A 21,296-nucleotide genomic window follows, 5' to 3' on the forward strand; every position below is an offset into this window, starting at 1 on the left:
AGCCTTTTGTTATTCCTGATATTTCGGATTCAAACTGGCTTTTGGAAATGTGTGTCTTCAAGTTAAGGGAAATCAAGGTTTGAAGAGAGTGAATTATGTAATATATCTCCTAATGGCTGAGATTTGAGGTTAGTAAAAGGTTTCTTGAGTGAATTGGAATTGAAAATCCTCAAAAGTTGAAACTTGAAATGGAATCAGTGGAAGTACCTCTATCAGTATATGATACAGTATCAATTAATAGGCTCAAAATTTTGAAAAATTTATGGCCCCTTGCGAATAAAATAATAAAATTTTACTCCAAGAATTACCAAATACACTTGTAAGAGGAGGGAAAAATGCAATAGGCCTAAAAGTACGTCTGCACCTATTTACCTAGAATGCGCATTGATGCCGTGAGGCCTTACTGCTGATGGCCAAGGTGGGCTGTAGAGTGAGGAGTGGGCGTACTTTACCACTGTGCATGTTAGTTATCCCTTGAGTCTCTGTAGTAATATTTGGCAAAATAATTCATGATTTTCTACCATCCATTTTCATTAATTAAAAAAAAATTGAACCAAATACTATTAACAACCAGGCCTTGTTTACTTAAGAATCCAAAATGCAACATACGGCAAATGCTAGTTCGTAATAATTTACTACAGGCAATGTTAATGTTTTTCCTGTAATTTTTATAACCATTAAATCTAGGTCATTGAAGTATTCCTCTTTTCCCAAAAATATTTACAAATTATTTCTATTCCACTGCTTGTATTTTATCATCTGGTAATTTTGACATACATTTTTGTTCATACCTATTTTTTGAAAGTCAATGACTGTGGGAAAACTATGTTGGGAATCACCATTATGCATCGACAATCACAAAATTGGTTTTATATTGCTCTCCAGTTAGTTATGCAATTTAATCTTTTCCACTTTCATTATTATTCTTTTTCACATCCTTCATTGCCTGTTCCATATGTCTCAGAGGCCTTCCAGTGCCATTGTAGCCATCAGCCATTGTCTATAACCTGCCTTCATCTCTCATGGTATACCTAATGAAATTATAATTGTGTAATACATATATTGTGTTTCTCCATGAGGTTTTCATTTGACTTCTCTACTCTCCCACTTTTCTACGTCTTCCTCATTTCTCATTCAGAATATTCATTTTATTTTTATCCTTATTCTGATAAAACTTATTTAAATCCTTTCACTTTTGTTTTCTCTAGCTCTGTCATCATCCATGCTTCACTACTATAGAGAAGTATGCTCCAAATGTAAGTACATAATTCTTTTTATATGCCCTCTTTGCCTAAGGTATAGTACTCACAATACGTCTTGTTTCTTACATTGGTGGTTATTGAGTGTTCCAAATAGAAGAACTGTTTCACCTCTTTTCATTTTGTTGTACTTATTACGAAGATGATTTATCAAAGAATAAACTGGAATTTTTATCATTGAAATATAAGAATCACTTAACACGTTCACTGTTGTGGATTTTTTGACGAATTTACCTATTCCTTGTGTTTTTCTTCTGACTTTCGCCATAATACTTGGATCCTTTCCATGTGAGTTTTCGTGTGCAATCAGCTAAGTATGCTGCGTCAGTCACGTCATATGTGCGGCACCATATTAGCTGTGACCAATGGCATGCCAGGAGATGCCAAAAAAAGTGACTCATTCTTCAGTCATTATCTGATGAAGAGGACATATGTATATTGGTCATTATGAGTGATGCAGCAGTGAACGTGTTACAAAAAAAATAGAAAATTCAATCATAAAACTTAATTTTGATCAGAGTGACCCAAACAACTCGTACAATATTTTAGTTCTATGCTAAGTTGTATTAATGCAATACTCCTCTTTTTAATACTGCAAATATGAAGTTAATCTCCATTTAACTACCCCTATGAAAAAATTGTATAAACCTGTTTCAAAATTTGCCATGGCAATGTATAAGATTGTATAAAAATTTGAAACAGGTTTATACAATTTTTTCATAGGGGTAAGTATTCAACTTCTTTAAAGATTTAGTTACAGATATTCAGCATTAATTTTTAAATATACATATATATTTTCAAACCTTCCCCTAGGGCTACTACTTACCTATTGGAAATATTCAATTCCGTTCGATTGAAAAGTGAAAAATTTCAATTGAATATATATATGGAAATTCAATAGAATTTTCTCATATTTGACACAATGAGCTGGACAAAAGGTAATCTGTGTGATGGTGTGACATAAATAGGAATAGAATGGGAAAACACTAAGAACTTTCACTTCCCTGGAAACATTTGTACTACGAGTCTCAGGAACTCTCAAACTGTACCTTATGGATAGATGTTGTTCATAGCAGTTAGATCGGCTTGCTTCTCAAGGTTGTCATATGAAACCCTTATGTAGACTTACCAGCATCATCCAAGAAATAAGAAATAGTGGTGGGGAGGAAAGTAAATGAGTGGTAACTTTTCTATTAATTGGCCAGCTGGATAAGAGAGAACATAGATGGTATCAAACTGTAAGCAATGAGATTGTGATTGCAGAATTGATGCACATCCAACCGACCATGAGGCGGTGCAGGTGTCTAGCAGCCTTATTGAGAAGGAAGTAGAAAAGGTGCATGGAGAGAGCTTGAGGAAATAATCAGATATGTTATAAGTTCCAGGTAGGAAAAAAATGGTGGTGATGAGGGAATGGAACACTTTAAGAGGGAAAGGGGAGATTGGAAGGAGGAGGAAAGGAAATAAGGGAATTTGATTTAGGCATGAGAAATGACTGGGGGAGGAAACGGTAGAATTTTGCAAGGGTAGCAAGTTATTCAAATTTGGTCTGGGGTCTAAATGACTCCCTCTGCCAGCAACACTACCATTCAATATTATCATAATACCATTGTAAAAAGTGTGTAATATTGGATTGCGACTGAAAATACAACTCGATATTACAAAATAAACATTCTACTATTATTTCAGCTCACGAGACTGCCAAAACTGCTGAAGGTGGGAAAACCTTCCGTTAAATTTTTTTGCAAAAACAAATTTTTTGCAATATTGAGAAGAAATAATTAGAAAAGAGTTATATTTTTACCGTAATATTGACCTTGGTGGCATGAATTATTTATATCTAAGTGGCCACCCGAAATTGCTCGAAAAGGATCAGAGAAGTGAGAAACTTGCAATTCATGGTCATACGGCAGGATTTCTTGGTAAAGGAACAAAGCAGGAGTGATGATGGTATACATGTGTAACAGCAAACAATGGAAAAAATTATTTCCCTATTCTGCTCACAGGATTAGCTTATATCTCACTCCACAACATTGATCGTTGTGTGTGTTTGCACGTGCGTGCACCAAGAATATCGTGTGAACACATATCTCAACAAAAAGGTGTGAACCAAGGGGACTAATAGTTAAATGTAGAATCCTTGGAGTTATGTTTTACCTCTGAGGGAGTCAAGAGGTGTGCCTACCCGCCAGGATAGGCACACCTCTCCAACTGCAGAAGTTGTATGACGTGATGTAACAAACTATGTATAATGAGAAAACTATGTGAACAATGCATCGGACACAACCAGAAGTAGCACTACGGACTTGGGGAGCATGAGATGCACCTATGTACTAACATTGGTTGCAACAGGGTAGTTTCCTTCATCAAAGAAAACGAAAGACATTGATTGCGATTCGTTACCCACCATTAGTGTATTCATAACAAAAATTATTTGGTTGTAGAAATACCGGTTTAGACGAATGGCAAGGGTCAATTTTATCCTCATTTGAAAAAGGCCAGATTGGCGTCCATGTGATGCCACTCCACGTGACGTCACAGGGACCTAGTTTCTATACGAGTAGATAGGAGTTTTACATTGTCTGAGATTACCAATGCATACATGAGGCACAGAGCTCAGGGAAACATGTCTCAATAATCACCTATTAAAACTGGCTATGGTCGGAAAGTTTTCTTCGTTTGATAAGGTATTAATAATCCTTATTTAAGCCAAGCGCTACCAGTTAGCATGGTACTCAGCTACCTGCTAGCATCCTGCGTCGTATCAGCGCTCAAAGCCTCGCCCCAAGGTCACCTCACTTGCGGCAGCGGGAACCAGAACGATGTCACACGGAGTTTTCCCAACATTCATACTTACCCACCGTGTTTTCGCACACTTGAAAATTTTCACTTTTCATTTAATCGCGAAAAATAGATATCGTCATTTAAAAATCTAAAAGCGTGAAATACGTACTCCAGGAGTAATAATCTTTCGATTTAGGCATTAAAAAAATAATAGGAAACCACCCTATTGTGCAGCTGAATGGAAATGCATAGCAGACAGACAAACAGACATCCTCTTTTAAATAGACTTTTATGTATAAAGATTGAGATATATGATTGAAATTTTCACTTTTAGATGCATAAAATCCTTACATATCTTATTCTGTCCTACTATTTTCATATACATATTCTTTTTGTAGATTGCTGTTGATGATTTTGCATTGTACTGGTGACTACTAAGTGTTAGTAGTGTTTTCTAATATTTTATCTATTATTTCATCCAATATTTCTATGATTAATCATAATTGACACACAATATTGCCCAAATAAGCACAGGGCAGCGACAGGATAAGCACAGAAAATTTTCATCACTAAGCATGCACCTGTGATTCTGTTTTGAATCTTTGTTGACCATGCTATCCAAGAATGTGATGAAGTGGTAATTGGAAACCTTGTGCCCCTCATTTCAAGAATTGTTTTTACAGTTAAGTACCCTTAATCAGTTATTGGAATGCTGATATGAGATTTGGCTTTGTTATAGTTCATTGTCTGAGGCACCATGCACAAATTTCCATGTTAAAAAAAAATACAAATTTTATATGCATACAGAATGCTAGATAAAGTACAATTCGCATGCTGGGTTAGTTCAAAAATTGGTAAAATGTTGAACTCTTTTTTCTTATGTGATACAATTCAATTCTTTCATTTGAACAGTGAATAAATTCTAACTAATTTTTGTGGGATGAATTTCTGTGGAGCAAGAATTGAACGACAAATCTTAAACTTTCTAGGCCTCTGAATTTTTTCCATAGCATTTAATTTGAATTTCATCCTCGTTAATGAGATACAATTAAAATACATCAATCACTCTAACTACCAAGCGCGTTTTAAATGGTGGTGTGGCACTAATCACTGGCAGTCATGAAGGTCATTCTTACTTCCGTTTCCATCCTTGATGGAATGCAAAGGCTTAACACCTAGTGGCACGAACCTTGGTAATTGGCCATTTAAATATCTGAACCTGGATAGTTTAGTGATGTGTGCCGAGGCCCTGAAAGCCAAATCTCTTGAAATCTGATTGAGGGGAAAATTTTTCTTCTAACCAATTAATGTGATTCTCTACGAGTTTGACCATGGTTTTATTTTTTCCTTTAAATTATAATCTACTAGGTAAGTAAGACTGAATATTGTGCCAAAAATGTTTTTCTAGAAGCCTTTTTAAGGTCGCTTCTACTATCAAAAGTTCATGTCCTTCATTTTTCTTTAAAATTCCTATTCAAAGCTCTTAGGATTTCAATGCAGAAAAATTTATAAAATAATTTTTATTAAGCATCTTCCAACATCAACAATTCACATATTTTATAAACCCTCAGAATCATGTAAAAGTTTTCAAAATTTCATATAAAAATCTTATCAAGCATGTTTGTGTTCTAAGGAATGATTACAATAATTATTTTTGTCAAGTGTACTCAACCATTGGGTACGTTTTTTGCTGCTTGAAATAATTTTCTTACATTTTTTTACACCAAAGTATTTCAAAGATCACTTACATCCCTTGATGAATTATGCAAAATTTATCCTTAACTTCTAAATTTGAATATCCAGATTGAATCCTAAAATAAAATTCTGGACTTTAAGTACTACTATATTGGAAGTGACAAGAGTCCTTGCGTTAACCAAACATGAGCTTATGAGATCGAAATTTCCATAAAATGGACATAATTTACCTGTCAGAATGAAATTTTTTGTGCACCATTTTCTGTGCCCTTAAGACAAAAATTTTGAGATCAATTAAAAAAAAATGCAAGCTTTCATTGTCTAATTTATGGAATGTAACAAATGTATGCAATGATATTTGCTCATCTAGTGATATGAATAAGATAATTTTCAAAATTAGTCAACCATTTTATTATAATTTGGTGAAAAGTTTTGGGTTTTCAATGAGACTTGTCATGATTTATGACAAAATACGTATATTGCAAGTAGTACATCTCATTTTGGCCCAAGAAGGGCTTGGAAAATTAATTTTGCTTGTAGACATCCAGCAACAGGCATGATCAATCAATATTTTCAAATCCTACAAAAATGATGGATGACCATAAACAGAGTTAATTGCTCACAATAAATTTGGTCACATTTTATTTCACTGTGAAACTTTTGAATTAGTGGTAAATTCTTCTTGTGTGGGAATATTTATAATATTAATGGTTGAACAGTTCAGCAGCAGATTTAGTTCATGGTGTTAGCACCCACAGAAGAAAAACAACATGACAGCAGTCCAACACGTTCCACTCTCACCCCATCCTTTTGGACAGACTGATTAGGGTGTCTCTCAGGAATTCTGACAATCACCCACTGCAATTCAGCACAATATGTACACATTCATCACAGCTCATCATGTTTGGGCCCTGAGAATTCTTCATGTGAAATGAAACCATTCTTGTCCTGATCTTCATGCTGGAAAATTTCTTCAACTAGTTTATCGTGGTCCTCAAGCATACGCTTCATATCATCTGCTGGTTCTCCACCTTCAACATCAGTTATTTGTTTCTTTAGGTATGCACTTACCTGGAAAAATAATTTTTAATTAGATGTCAGCAATGAAGAATCTCAAATCAAATTATGTTATCTAAGTAAGCAGTATATGTACATAGCTTCATTTCTGTAACATTATCAAACTTCTTGAAAATGTATGTAAATATGTATATGTATAAAACTAATTTCAGAAGCGTATTTATTTAAGGATGTTATCTACTTTTGGGTGCCCAATTACTCCTATCCAATCAGTAATTTATCTTTACGCTTAAACCTTAGATTACTATGCTATTCATGTGATAGCACATTCAGAGCATTCATTACATATATGGAAAGTTTTAGTGATATTTTCAATGAATGACATAACTCTCAATTATCCATGCTTTTGAATGCAAGATTAGTTATGGGTAATAGATAAATATAGGTAGGGAGAAAGTAGTTTTAAAGTAGCCGTTCAATATTTAGCAAATGGTAAATATTAAGTGGACTAAATAAAAATGGAAGTTAATATAGAAATGTATACGGCAATTGTTGTTCTAATACTAGCATTTATCTTCACGCCCACATAACTTTTAAATAATTTATTCCAACTATATATATATTTATACCAACTAATAATATACATTTATACTAAAACAATTCCAACAATAAAATGTTCAAACTTTTTTGCGTGACGTATAATACACAATCCACAAACTACTCATTAGAAGCCCACGAATCAAAGGTTTACATTATTTGCATCCTCCTTTCCTTAATTTGCCTGTCTCATAAGCGTAAATTTTAAAGGAAGGGGAACTTGTTGTTATTGCTGTCTTATGACCTATGTGACACTCAAATGCCATTGCACTAGTTGAATTCAACAGCACTGGTGTGTGGCTAGAGGTTGTGATTGGATTGTCCATTTCGGTCCAAAATCTTAATTCATTAGGTGCGATGGAAAGGCAAGTTAGGGGCAGAATAAATACCTTGGTCATTCAGCAATTCCTTAGTACATAGGTGTTAAATAAGAAAACATGGAAGTTGATCCCCACTTGTCATGAGTTAGGGCTTCATTACAGTTTGGTTTCATTAACGTCTTCAAGCCACCACTCATTGTGGAACAAACTAAGAGTAATTAATTTTAAGAGTGACTTAACAATGAGCCCAATTGGCAGGAATCTACGAGGTCATCACCTTATTGGTTAAATTTTTTATTGGCTAAATAAAGGTTGATACCTATTTTGCTGTGAACAGCTTGAGAAGGTGACAGATCGGAAAATGGGGTATTTTGGTCTCTTAAATGTCCATTTTGTATCACAATCAAACAAATTAATGAATTATTCAGGGTCTTGGATGAAGTTATAAGGTTCCTTACAAAATATGGGAGAACTTAGGACTAAAATTTAAAAAATCATCCAGAATTGTAGGGCATATGGGAAGAAAAGTGTGCAAGCAAAAATATTAACAAGTCTTTGGGTAAACGTATTTTTCATTTCCTTCCAATATCATTCCTGGAACCACAAATAATTCTAAATCATGGGCAACATCAATCATAATATGGTGCATAAAAAATCTTTTGAAGGACAAATATCTGCCATCTTGTATAATTTGGTTGTAGGAATTAAGGATATTTTTTTAATTTTAGAAAACTAATTCATCTACATCCTATAAAACCCACTTCTGACCATTGACTGATTGATTCATACAAATGTTTGGGGTTAATGAAATGAGATATGACAAAACGTCATGAAATCAATCCCCTCAACAATCATCTGAAGCCCTAGCAAAACTTATCTAAGCATTAATTTTTCTACCTATCACATTGTTCCCAACTGCCTCTACGCCTCTATTTTTTGGGGGTCAAAAAACCAAGGTAATGAGGCATTAGAACGTCTTGGAGAAGCTTGTTAATGGCACCAAAGTCATTGTGGCAGCCATCAGTCCACACCTTGTGACATTCAGAAAGCCTTGAAGCTAAGAACTGTTTTGTATTCATAGGATTCAATGTATGTGGTTTAGATATCACAGACAAAAACCTTCCCCAAGGTACAAATGACAAATAAAAATTGTAAGAACTGGTAGAGTGACAAGGAAATACCACAGGCCATTTCCAGGAGGATCTGGGAGGCATAGCCCCCAAAGAGCGACAGTGAGTACTATCATAAAAATGAGTACATGCAACCTTTTCAAATTCTTCCCTTCCCTAGATTAAATTTTCACTGTGGGGCCTTCCAGGATGTCCCAATGTGCGATATACCAAATAATGAAAATTGTCATTAATTCAATATTGGTTTAAAAATGAAAACAATATCATAATACATAGTTCATGTGCAGCTTGTGGTGGAAGAGGCTAAATAAATGGATTATGTGGCTAAATATGGATTAGAGTAAGCAGTTCTTCTTGAGCCTTTGGATTATTCATGTTCGTCAGACTCTTCTGACAGGAATTGGGCAGTGGGGAAAATTTCTTGGGTGATTAACATGTCTTCTCAGTCATAATAAGAGATTCATATGTAATTGCATAAATTCATCTTCTGTTGTAATTTATTCAAATTTTATCCATGCAATCCTGCCCAAAAGAGCAGAATGCCAAATTTTCAGAAGTATCATGTGAATAACTTCATCTCCCATTCAGCTTTAATGCAGCTGATTTTACTCCAATACTCCAATATTTTTTCAATGGTCCATTGTGATATAGTTTGAAGAATAAAGACACTTGCATTTTTCTATTTATCACCTTTTTCTCAAGCTGTTTGCCATGAAAAATTGACCACCTAAACCCTTTCTCAGATCAGTTGATTTCTTGGGTGATTAACATGTCCTCTTACCACTTCTCAGCTACTATTATCTTCCTCACATCAGCCTCATGGTGTTGTTTACTGTGATCGATTATTTCCAGTAAGATTAGAGATTAAGAGATTTATTCTCAGTAAGCAGTTCTTCTTGACAACTTTCCCGTTTATTTTATTTTGAACTAACGAGAGAATGACTGGATTGGGAAAATTATTACTCTGTTGTGACGTATCTGTCCCTTCCATCTACAGAATTCTTTTAATGAAGTGCAATTTTGGGTCTGAGTGACTGATCCCATAAAGGGCACTAAATTGAGTAAGGGTCATGTTCTTTGCCTTATATCTGTGAGTAGTTGTTAATGAGTTACTCTAACAAATAATATGAATATATACATACATATAGGTCATGTTCAAACATCACCAGACAGCATTAGATCACCATCAGATTGTACACCCTAATAGTGTTTATACCTCTTTCTAGAAATGTATCTTATTAGGAGCTATACTTAGATTTTTAAGTTTACTTAAGACAAATATGCACACCAGATCTCACCACAACATGCCATCCCAACACCTTTCATGCACAATGAACACATGATTTGATGCAGATAATTTCCCTGAATCTGCATATTTTATGTTGTGGTAAGAGTTTTGAGTGCACAAACCATAAAGTCACGAACCTCCTCTCGCGACAGCATGTTGTCCTTATCGGAATCGATTTCTTTGAAGACGTTAGCAGATGGTGGAGTGTCTCCTATGTTCAGAAGCTCTACTTCAAAAGTAAGAGTGGCCCCTGAAATTGAAAAAGTAGGATTTTAGACGCTGCGTAACTTGCTTCGAATTTTCAATATTCTTCATGCTGGGTGTTCATGGCTTTGTGCTGTGTTCCTTGAACTCGACCATTTTACTTTGACTCTCACTGGGAACACATAGCTTACTGTCGGCGTCAAAATGATGTGCCGCTGTAATTTGCAAATTTATATCTGGACTTCAGTGCATGCTATAATAATGAATAATACGTCACTTTAAAGTAAATTTTATTCTCAATTCGCGTTTATTTTTTGTTTACTGAAAAATTTAAAAATCAAGACATGCTAGTGCAATGAATGACTCCGCGCACCATAAAATTAGCCGTTTTCTTGACTTCATGAACTTTGTAACTCAACCTGGGGAAAACTACTACCTCTACAACATTCATCTTCCACAATAAGTTGCAAACATTAATTTAAATTAATAAATGGCTTTTGCATATTTTTAGAATGCATATTTTATTGTAAAATAACGAAAATGTTTAAACTATCTACTCCTACATTTTACCCCGAAAGAAAAAATAAAATTAATAGAAACACTTCCTAATTTATTTGCAATTTTTCTATGATCCGAAAATACATGATTTTCATGTAGTGTACATTATATAAGGACATTAAAAAATATGCCGGAGGGAACGAATGCTGCGTTGCCACGTCTTGCGCGCGAAACTTTGCTTCCTGGTTACCAGTACCACCAGTACTAGCCCCACGCAGCACCGTTTGGCAACATGACATTAATAAAAGTTACTAATATTCACAAATAAATATAAATATTTTTATAGATTATAGATTATAGAAAAATTGCAAATAAATTACTAACTGTTATAACACATGGATAAAGAATAGCACTCAACCTCCATTGGGAATGGAGTGAAAGTGAAAAATGGGTTAATGCATCCCAATCACATTACTGGGACATATACCTGCCAAGTACATATTCCATGGTAGACCATTGGGGCTAATTATGCCAACAAGATGGATGCGTTTGCAGTAGCACAAGGGTTAATGAGTTTGGAAGAAGGCATGTCCGGAGTTATGCATGAAAATTATGTTCGAGGAAGGACATAAGTAGCCTGTCTATTCTGTTGCATCTTCTTACGAGTTCTGGCTCACAAAAATCTCATTTGCGACCACTACTGTTTTTGAAACTACCAAGCTCAGTTAGGAGTTCTGTTTTCGAAATATTATGATTAGTATTGAAAATTAATGAATTGGAGCTTCGGTGAAGTAGGTTAAAGTAAATATAAAATATTTTTTCAACTAAGTTGCATAGTATTAAAGGGGTGTTTATGACAGGATCATGGGCGTACCCAGCGTGGCGAAAAATCTGTGTAACAAATATGTGTAAAAATATGGTACGTTATGTAAAATTACACATTTACTACACTTTTTTACTCACAAAGTTACACAAATCGTACAGTCTGTGCATCCTGTACATCATTGATACCACAGCCGTACTCAATGTGATGCATCAGATGTTACACAGATTGTACCACTAAGTTACCAGTCTATTCATGCACCAGAATTGTACTCAATATATACACATCAATCACTATTTTTGGGGACACAAATGTCATCACAATTTTACCACTGTGTCGCGATACCATTATATTATGTAATTATTATTTTTTAATATAAAGGATTAAATATCGTATTTTGAAACTTGCGCCAAAGGCCAAAGCGACCGGCGGCCATCTTGCATACCATGTCCCAACAGCCGTCGCGCTGAAACATTCGCAGCTACTGTATTTTGTGACTTTGCGAATTAAGCTATGCTGTAGAATCTTATTTCACAAGCAAATTTACGTTGAAGTACGCAATGGAAGAAGTAAATAATCCGTGTTTCGCAATGAAGACTGGCAAAAAGGAATTGGTAGAATACTATTTCAGGGACTTTTTAAATAGACGCCGTTTTAAGTTCCTGTCTGTTTCTGTGTACTGAATTACCGGGTAAAGTGGATCCTAGCGGCACGAAGAGAGATATAAGAATATATCCTTGTCAGCATCAACACATATCTGCTGAGCTGACCATGTAAATGTAAGTAAATGGAACATTTTTTCTATTCGTTAGTAAATCACCGAGGTTGTGCATGTAATCTTTCGTATGTACTAATGCGATTAATGAACCGCTAATTTCTGTCCAATAAGTATTTAAGATTATTAATTACTATGTTCACAGTTTAATTACAATTTAGTATGATCTTTGCTTTCGCGGCCATAGTAAAAATACAATCCATTCAGACCGATTAAGTGGAAATACCAGGGTTCTCGCAGAAGAATCCACTTTGTTAGCAGTTAGTTATGGCATTAAAGTATCAGTCTCAATCTCAATTAAATCGTATACGAAGAGTTTTTTCTTGAAAATGTATAACCATTGGAAATACGTCGAAGAATTATAATAATTAATAAGCTGTTCAAAACATAGCCATCAATTTAACTCTCTCCGATCATTATCATTTAGGTATTGATTTGTGCTTCAGTACATTTTTTACGAATGCCTAAATTGCAATGAAAGTCATAAAGAGTTTTAATGTTATCAATTTTCACAATTTACGCATCTACCTTTGAAAATGAAGATTACAATGTATATACTTTGTTAATTTCATTGCAGATTTCCGAGTTGGCCCTAATTGGAGGCAACACTTCTAAATAAATGATTTTAACGAACTATCCGGTATGTCATGAAAGACATCTTGGAAGCCAACTATAGCTGGATAGGCTACAAAAATAAAAGAGTATTTTCTGAGCTTGGCCTGAAAACAATAATTTTTGGTAAGTTTTATATTACATTTTTTCATCATTAGAGGAGAGATACTATCTGAGGCAATTCTAAATCAAAAGGATATTTCTTTGTGAAAACACCCCAAAAAACATCTATCCCTTTCTTCAGTAAGACTTATTTCTTATTAAGCTCTTCATCCCCACTACATAAGTTATTGTCTAACATATCTCTTCCTTATTTTCCATATAAATTGATCCTTCAAAAATTTTATAAATTACCTATGATGATTAATTGGACTACATGTTGTTGATATCATTGTCATAGAGAATACCCCTTCTTTTACAGATGCAGTTCGACTTTATCACCTAAGTGCTTCATCTAAGGAATTAGAAAATTACACAAAGCATTGGCTTAGACATGACAAATTTAGGGATGCCTAGAAGAAAGGCCATCATATTGATCATCCTAATCAGTAGTGCAGTTCTCACTTCTTTGTAGCATTAGTGTGTAATTAATTTTCCCATATTATGTCAATTGGTGTTTTAACTTTTAAGTTATATTGAATAACAATATTAAATTTCCTAAATTTGATATCTTTGTGGAAGTATTCTGAAGCTGTTTATTAGTGTGGCTTCTTTTAAAATTCTGTTAGAAAATAAATAGAGTTGTGATAACATAAATGCATAAAATTACTAGAATTTAATTTTCTGTTAATAACCAAATGAGTTTGATTAATGGTTGCACAAAAGTCCGCAGAGGTGATGACCACGTTGTCAAAGCTGGCCAGCGATTTAAATGGAAGACATAACACTGGCTTGGGGAAGAAGAAAATCTCAGGAGCCTGGCTTCGTAAGTTACTTCAAATTTTATTTTACCTATTGGCTTAATATAAGTTGGCTGGAATCAACATGGTATGAGGTAAAATAAATAAGAGCAGTAACTTAAGGGGTTGTTATTTATGAAAATGTTGTGAAAAATAAGGTTCTCTCAACCACTGTTTCATTTCATTAAAAAAAAAGAAAGAATGTTTTGACAGAAAGTGTAATGTTATGCATTAAACCAAATTTTTGTCCATTTTATCAAGTTATAAAATTTTGCTTGACAAATGTTCTTAATTTTACTTTTTCATTTAACAGGAACTATCAAGATCATCAAGAGGGAGTAGAGGAGGCAACAATTGATGATTTATAGTTCTTCTTCAAACAGCAATAAAGATTGATTTTTAAACATTCCTGCATTTATGTTTTTAATTTTAATCCTAATTGCATGGTACCCTTGTTACCATTATTGTACACCTGTGTACTAAATGGTACTATAGTGTACATCATGTACACATCATGTACCACTGCAGACTCTGTACTCACTGTACACAATTCAGCGCCAATGGGGAACATGCATGAACTTTGTTTCTCCCGTTATTGTAGCCTATCTTATAGAGAATTTTCTCACCAATCCGAATATATAAGCCAAAGTTGTCTACGTCAATCACAAATTCTGTAAAATGTTAATGAAATTCTAAAAAAAATCGACGAAAGTCACGTGACCCGGAACGCTTTCTCATTGGCTTGACGTCACCGAACAATATTCAGTCTCAGTGGCCTCAGTTCTCCGTAAAATTCGATGGCTAAATACTGCTGTTTTTCAATGAATACAGATCTTTAATGTCGTTAGGGAGTTGTTGATGGAAAAAGAGGGGGATTGTTGGAGGAATGAGGTGAAAAGAAAACTGATTGACAAAATGAATGAAGTGGGATTTAAGAAGGCGCAGTCAGACAATTTACCTATGGTTGACTCCTTTATTGTGGCCGCCTTCCATAAAAACAGTGATTCTTTCGTCGCCGCCGAGATGCGTGGAGTGAAAGCAAGCAGGTAAGCAAGCAATTTAATGCATAGGAAAAATTTTAAGTTTTAACATTGTTTTCTGTTTATAAATACTTATTTTTGAAATCAAATAAACTATCCTTCATCAGCGGTTAATTATTAGTTGCCCATAATTTTAATACCAAACTTATCATGCGGTTCTCTTATATCAGCTCCATAGTCGTTAGAATATAAGTAATGAAATAATAGACTAATCTACAAATATGTTTTAGGTATGATTAATGCCTAATAATTCTGAATTATTACAACATCTTCACTCACCAAAAATACGATTCGGCATTTAGCAAACTAAATATGTCTCATAATATAACACTATCTCTGAAAAAAAGAAAAAAGGAGCTGCACTTTGTGTTGCTGCTCCTGATTTTGAGAAGACAAAGAATATTTCTTGTCTATGGATTGAGTATGACCATGATTTTGTAATGAATGTTGTGGCTGCCGCCACAAGGTTTTGGGGGAAAAATATTTTTCCTATTCTTTTCAACAGCTGTAAACATGATTAGTTTTTTAGTTACCCCAGAACTGGCCCCATATACTTCTTTTTATATTTTTGTAATAAATTTATTTTGCACTCCCTTTCATTGTGGGCACTTTTTCAAGTATGCTACTTTATTAATGGAGCCTGAAGATTAATTAAGCCTCAAGATATATTAATCACATCATCCATCAAGGTAATAGGATTGTGATCTATACAGGCATGAGGAACTAACATTTTAAATTCCCTAATGCGTCTGATAACACGCTCAACATGAATCCTCAAGCTCAATATTTTCGTCTCCATTACTTCCTTTTTGGTGCTCTTAACTTCAGACTTAACACTGGGGGGTGGAATTAATGTGCAGCCTTTTGTACCAAGAAAGCTATCAATGTGTTTGAAACCCCGATCAGCCATCACAGCACAATGAAAAGGCAAGTATTTAAAGTAATCACATTGCTCTACAAGCAGTGAATCAGATATCCTCCAAAGCCCTTAGATATGTAATTTATTAATCCATCAGGTGAGCTAGACACCAAGTACTTCAGAGTATTTGCAGACTTGTATTCCGACCATGTTAGAGCTTGTTTTACAGGGTCCGATGGTTTTTCTATCTCTGCTTCTAAGCAATCAATAATTGATTGTACATGGCTATACCTTGATCGAAATGGTATGGGCAGTAACTCTAATATCTTTTCCTTGGCTGGCCATATAATGAGCTGTTTCATACATTGGGATATTTTTGGAACAGCATCATGAAACACCCTACTAGCTGTGCTGAATGATATGCTAAAGTCATCAGAGAGAATAGTAAAGCATTCATTAAGTCTAATCTTTTTTAGAGTTAGCATGATCATGGACATATGTAAATTTGTGTTTCTCTGAAGAGTGCCCAGAATGAAGCAACAGTTTATAGGTACACCCATGTATAGCTTAGGGTTTCTATTAACTAAATTTATTCGTGCAATTGCTACTTGCTTTCTTTCAACTGAGTCATTTTCATTAAGAAATTCAGATTCTGAGTCATTAGATGAATTATCAGAAAAACTGTACTCATCTTCTTCACTCACATCCTCCTCAGAGCACGACTCCTCACAAGTTTCACTGACTTTCCTTCTCTTCAAACTTTGAATGGGGTGTCTGGGTATTTACATATTTTATTTTTTTGGTGATGTCGCCCTATCAGAAACACGTCTTTATTTGCGTTTGTTTGCTCCTGAATTTAGTGCGTACTTGAACCCCAACACTTGATGACACTTGAGAGGAAATACCTGAACTACTCTCCCGGTCATCCTCTGACTCAGCTTCAAGTTCACATAGTTTGTCAGCTTCATTGCCACTGGAACCTATGCTCAATTATTTATATATATGAATTGAAAAATGCAAGTATCAAAGCTCCATGCACACGTACTTAAACCGGTAGAAAAATGCGCAGCAAGGTCAACCCGAAAACCTTGCTGCGTATGCTGCACCACCCCGCGAAAGTCTCCATCAATACGGTAGAAAAATCTTATAATAATACTTTTCTTGAAATATAATAACACTTTTTCCGTTCATAATTAAGTTTTTCCTTTGATGTAATTATTTGTAACTTTTCAATTTATATTACGTGGCAATAACATCCTTTGGCTCAACTCAATCTTTTTTAACTCACAAAAATAAGATTTGCAACCTTACTGGCACGTACGCTGAAATGATCCTCACAACAGAAAGCTGTTGATAATTTCGAGATAGAATTTACGTCTCTTCTGCAGGCTCTCAACCATTTTAATCTCTTCTTCGAATCTTTCGGGACATAAATGAAAACCTTCTTCGGCGTGGAATTTGAGGTATTTCAGCAACAGGGCACGACACAAGATTTGTAAAACGTTCTCTCTTTTTTCTCGTTTACATCCATTATGCTTGTTATGCTTGAATGAAATAATCAATTAAGATTAGTGAAAATCACTAATTAAGAAGCAAAAGCAATAATTTACTCGAAATGCCGTTCCATCATTCATCCACTTACTTTCTTGTCAAAATATAAACAATGGTCTCAAGCGATATCGTTCTGTGACGTCACGCGTCCATTGCCCCATGACGGAGTGTTTTCAGCCTGCCGAGAAAGAATTATTTTTAAAGAGTGATATCTCAGTAAAAAACCGCAGGTCACCTGTGAAATTTTTACCAAATCCATTTTAGATAGTGGTCTTCCGATTCATCTTATTATAAAAAAATGTGCATGTTCCCCATTGTTACACAAGTTACACACAAAACCTACACAGATTGGGCCACTTTACCACAAAGTTACACAGATTGTACACTGGAGTTATAACTATGTACACTATGGTTACACACAGCCTTCTCAGAGTTTACCATTTTCCTACACTAATGGTACACTCAAAAGCTACCATTAGGTTACACAAATGTTACCATTCTTTTTCGCCAGATAGAAGCAAAAATTACAAATGTCTGTAAGGAAAATACCGTATTTCTCCGAGTATAGTCCTCCTCTGAATATAGTCCCCGCACCTAATTTTGGGGCCTCAGTTTCGGGAAATTTTTTCAAAAATATGCTTGAATATACATAGTCCCCCCCTTTACTTTTACCACGGGTATTTTTTGTAAAAAAGGGGGACTATATTCAGATAAATATGGTAATATTTTTTCAAGCAAATAATTTGAAACGCTAATAAAGAGCTGTTACAGTTTCCTTAAAATGTTGGTTTCATTCGCCTTTTCCATGCTTAAATCTTACCTATAACTTTAACAACCATGGCTTGCCCCTCTAGTTTTGATCCTGGGTATGCCCTTGGACAAGATGGTCAGGGATATTTTTGGGTGCATGCACTACTGCTGATTCACAACATAAACTCTTGTAGAGATACATTAAAAGTGCACATAATACATTTGTTTGATAGCTATTTGAAGAATAAAAGATAATTTAGAAAAGGAAGTAAAATTACTTTGAAATAAGAAAAAAGCAAAGAATATTTCTAAGCTAAGGAGTAATATTAAGAATGGATTCAATGTAATATAAGAGATTGGTAAAGTTGTGAGATGGTAGAGAAAGAACTGGAGATTTGATTTTAAAATTTGCTTGTCCCCTTAGTACATTTAAAATTTTGAATTATTGCTTTCTGCAGCCCTTAATAACTAGTAAATCAATTCTATTTCAATTCAAGGAAAGGAAATGCATGGAAGCTTACCTTTTGGAATGACATTTCCTGCACCTCTATCTCCATAGCCAAGTGAGGGAGGGATAACCAGCCTTCTTGACTCTCCAACGCACATGTCTAGAAGTCCTTGGTCCCAGCCTTTGATAACTTGTCCTACTCCAAGTTGGAAAGTGAATGGCTGATCACGGTCATGGCTGTTTCAGCAGTAAGGGAGCAGTTGTGGTGCAACATGAAATAGAAAAGAGATGCCATGTTTTTCAGGGTTCTTTATAGTTATTGTTTAATAAAAAAAGGGCAAAATCTATCCAAAACATCAAATATCATTGATAAAATAATATTTTATGTAAAAGATATTTCACACTTTTTCTCAACTTAAAAATTCAATTGGCCCATTTATGACCATGGAATTAAGGGTAATAAAGTTGATAAGTGGCTTTCGAGGCAGTAATTTTGTAATCAATAAAGGCAGAGATTTTTTCCATAGTAGAATTTTATCAAATGCATCTTTTAGAAGTAGTATTATGCAACATTACTACTTAAATGTTTGGAGAGGCTACCTTAAGAGACATAGAGAATCCTATGCATAACATGCGCCATAAATCCTCCTTGTATGTAGGTACTGATATTACTTCATATGTTTACCTTTTTTGTTTTTGCATCAGCTGTGCGATCAAATGGCATGATTTCCTGATAGTATATCTACATAAGTTCCTAATGTGCGGTGAAAAGCCGCTTGCGAAAATTCATTGGTGGTGGAGAAAGCAAAAGAGGGGCTGCGCGTCCTTAAGAAGACTCGAGGAAGCGTTTAGAAAGTTTTGACTGTACTCAATGTCTGTTTGCTGATGGTAAGCGAATGCAAAGAGCTTTCTTTCGTGCTCTAGAAACGAATCCAGCGTTTTCAGAGGTTGGGAGGAAAGCCTTAGCGTCAGCATTACTAAGACAACCATTTCACTCAAGATTTCGAGCGCACTGTTATTCGGTTCGTAGAACGGAACAAGCTTTCACTCACGTTGAACGGTTAGTTATGGATTGATAAAGGTAAGCATAACGGCTCTTGATTGACGCGTCGAATAGGTGGCTTCTCCAGACATCGCAAGAGCAGAGGTACTTCTCTAATCGAATATTTTGTTCTTGGATAGCGTGACTCTCAATTTTCCTTTTCAAGTGTTTTTATAAGTTTCCTCCTCATATCTATTCTGCTTGCTCTTCTTCAGATCTCCTTTTGACTTGTATTGGCTGCACTTGCTACCACCCAAATTACCAATAATTCCATTTTACGCGTCTTCGTAATACATATCCATCCTACACACTTCAAAATCGACGTCTCACCGAACTCGACCTTGTTTTAGGTCGCGTTACTTAACATACATAACATTGCATTCATTCACTTTGCGTTAGGGTTGTTTAGAATCCTGTCAAATGCAGTTATATTTTCCGGGGCACATCATATGATCTGGCTTGACTCTTATAGCTTTCCGACTTGCATATCGACGGATAATGATTTGAAAATCGAGAGCAAGAGCTGTCTAGGAGGTTATGGGGTGTCAACAGAGTGGCATTGTCTCACTGATTGAAGCTCAATAAATTTATATCGCACAATAAATTGTTTTGGGAACCTCTGCAAGGGACAATTAGAGAGTATTCTTGTTTTTTATTACCTGTATAGTAATTTGTAGGTGAATTCTAGGACGCTGGTAAGTGTCGTTCTTTCCCGATGATCCTTCGTCAAAGTGAACGTATTTATTTCGTTGGTGCAATCATTCAGTTCACGTAAGTTTAATGGGCGGAATCTTCCTTGCAGCAAACCTTCGTTTGCATGATATGAAATGCTATTTCCGTCGGTCCTGATACTGATTATTTCTTGGCGTGTCTAAGGTGAATTTGTGATTTTAACTGAAAAAGCTATGCTTTGGTGTACATATTATTCGATGAAGATGTTCAGTTACACAGAAATTCAGTTTTACCGTAGAAGGTGGAATTTTCAACTGAGTCAGGGTGATCGCCGAGTATCGTTTATCTTTTAACGAGTACGATTCTAGTTGCCTCTGGCTTGAAAATAATTTTAATATGCTAGTATCATTCAAATTTTGTCGTGTCTTTTTCCGATGTCATTTGTTCGCCAAATTTTCTTTGTAATCATATTAACTTTCGTAAACTGTGGGAGAAACTAGGGCGTATGAGACTTTATAATCATCCCCGTAATGCGAAATAAAAAAAAATCTCCAAATGGTTGATTTTTATGCTAAAGTTCACTACTATTTTCAATCACGCATACTATCATAATAACCCGAATAAAAAATCCTATAGGTGGGTATATTTCAAATACTTTATTGGACTTAGTAATCAGCATTAGCATTTGGCCGTTGGAAGTAATGAGCCTGAGATTAAATTTATCGTGAGTAGGGAGGAATAGGATCGTTTACCTTCCCTGAATCCCTTGCGTTGGCCATTCGCCATTCCGCGCGCAGTGCTCATCGGCTATGTCTTCATTAATCTGACACAATGGACATCAACTCTTGCATTCCTACCTCATGCCTTAGCGCGTTACTGAGTTAGTAAAATAGGCAATCGCGGTAGTGTTAGCATCAACCATATCATTTATGAAACATTGATAATTATTGATAGTAGTGCCAATTTTATTTCAGACGGCGAATGAGATTTTGATTGTTAACATTTGTTTCAGATAAATTGTCAACTGTATTTT

At 35.1% G+C, this 21,296-nt stretch overlaps 1 protein-coding gene and 1 long non-coding RNA gene across 2 annotated transcripts in view; one reads left to right on the forward strand and one right to left on the reverse strand.

The window, feature by feature from the left end:
• Positions 1–20: 20 nt before the first annotated feature.
• LOC124158278 lies at positions 21–18,716 on the forward strand. The gene is made up of 3 exons (XR_006864754.1): positions 21–128; positions 1,209–1,256; positions 18,599–18,716. It is a non-coding gene; the product is annotated as an uncharacterized LOC124158278 (long non-coding RNA).
• LOC124158266 (FK506-binding protein 2) overlaps positions 5,547–21,296 on the reverse strand; it is a 79,887-nt gene continuing 64,137 nt past the window's right edge. Inside the window, exons 2-4 of the mRNA XM_046533465.1 lie at positions 18,623–18,786; positions 10,228–10,340; positions 5,547–6,809 (exon numbers count right to left, since the gene is read on the reverse strand). Coding sequence (XP_046389421.1) covers positions 6,627–6,809; positions 10,228–10,340; positions 18,623–18,786 — 460 coding nt within the window. The 3' untranslated portion in view covers positions 5,547–6,626. The remainder of the gene's footprint in view (positions 6,810–10,227; positions 10,341–18,622; positions 18,787–21,296) is intronic.

Source organism: Ischnura elegans, chromosome 1 (genome assembly GCF_921293095.1).
Source record: "Ischnura elegans chromosome 1, ioIscEleg1.1, whole genome shotgun sequence".
NCBI classification, from domain to species: Eukaryota; Metazoa; Arthropoda; class Insecta; order Odonata; family Coenagrionidae; genus Ischnura; species Ischnura elegans.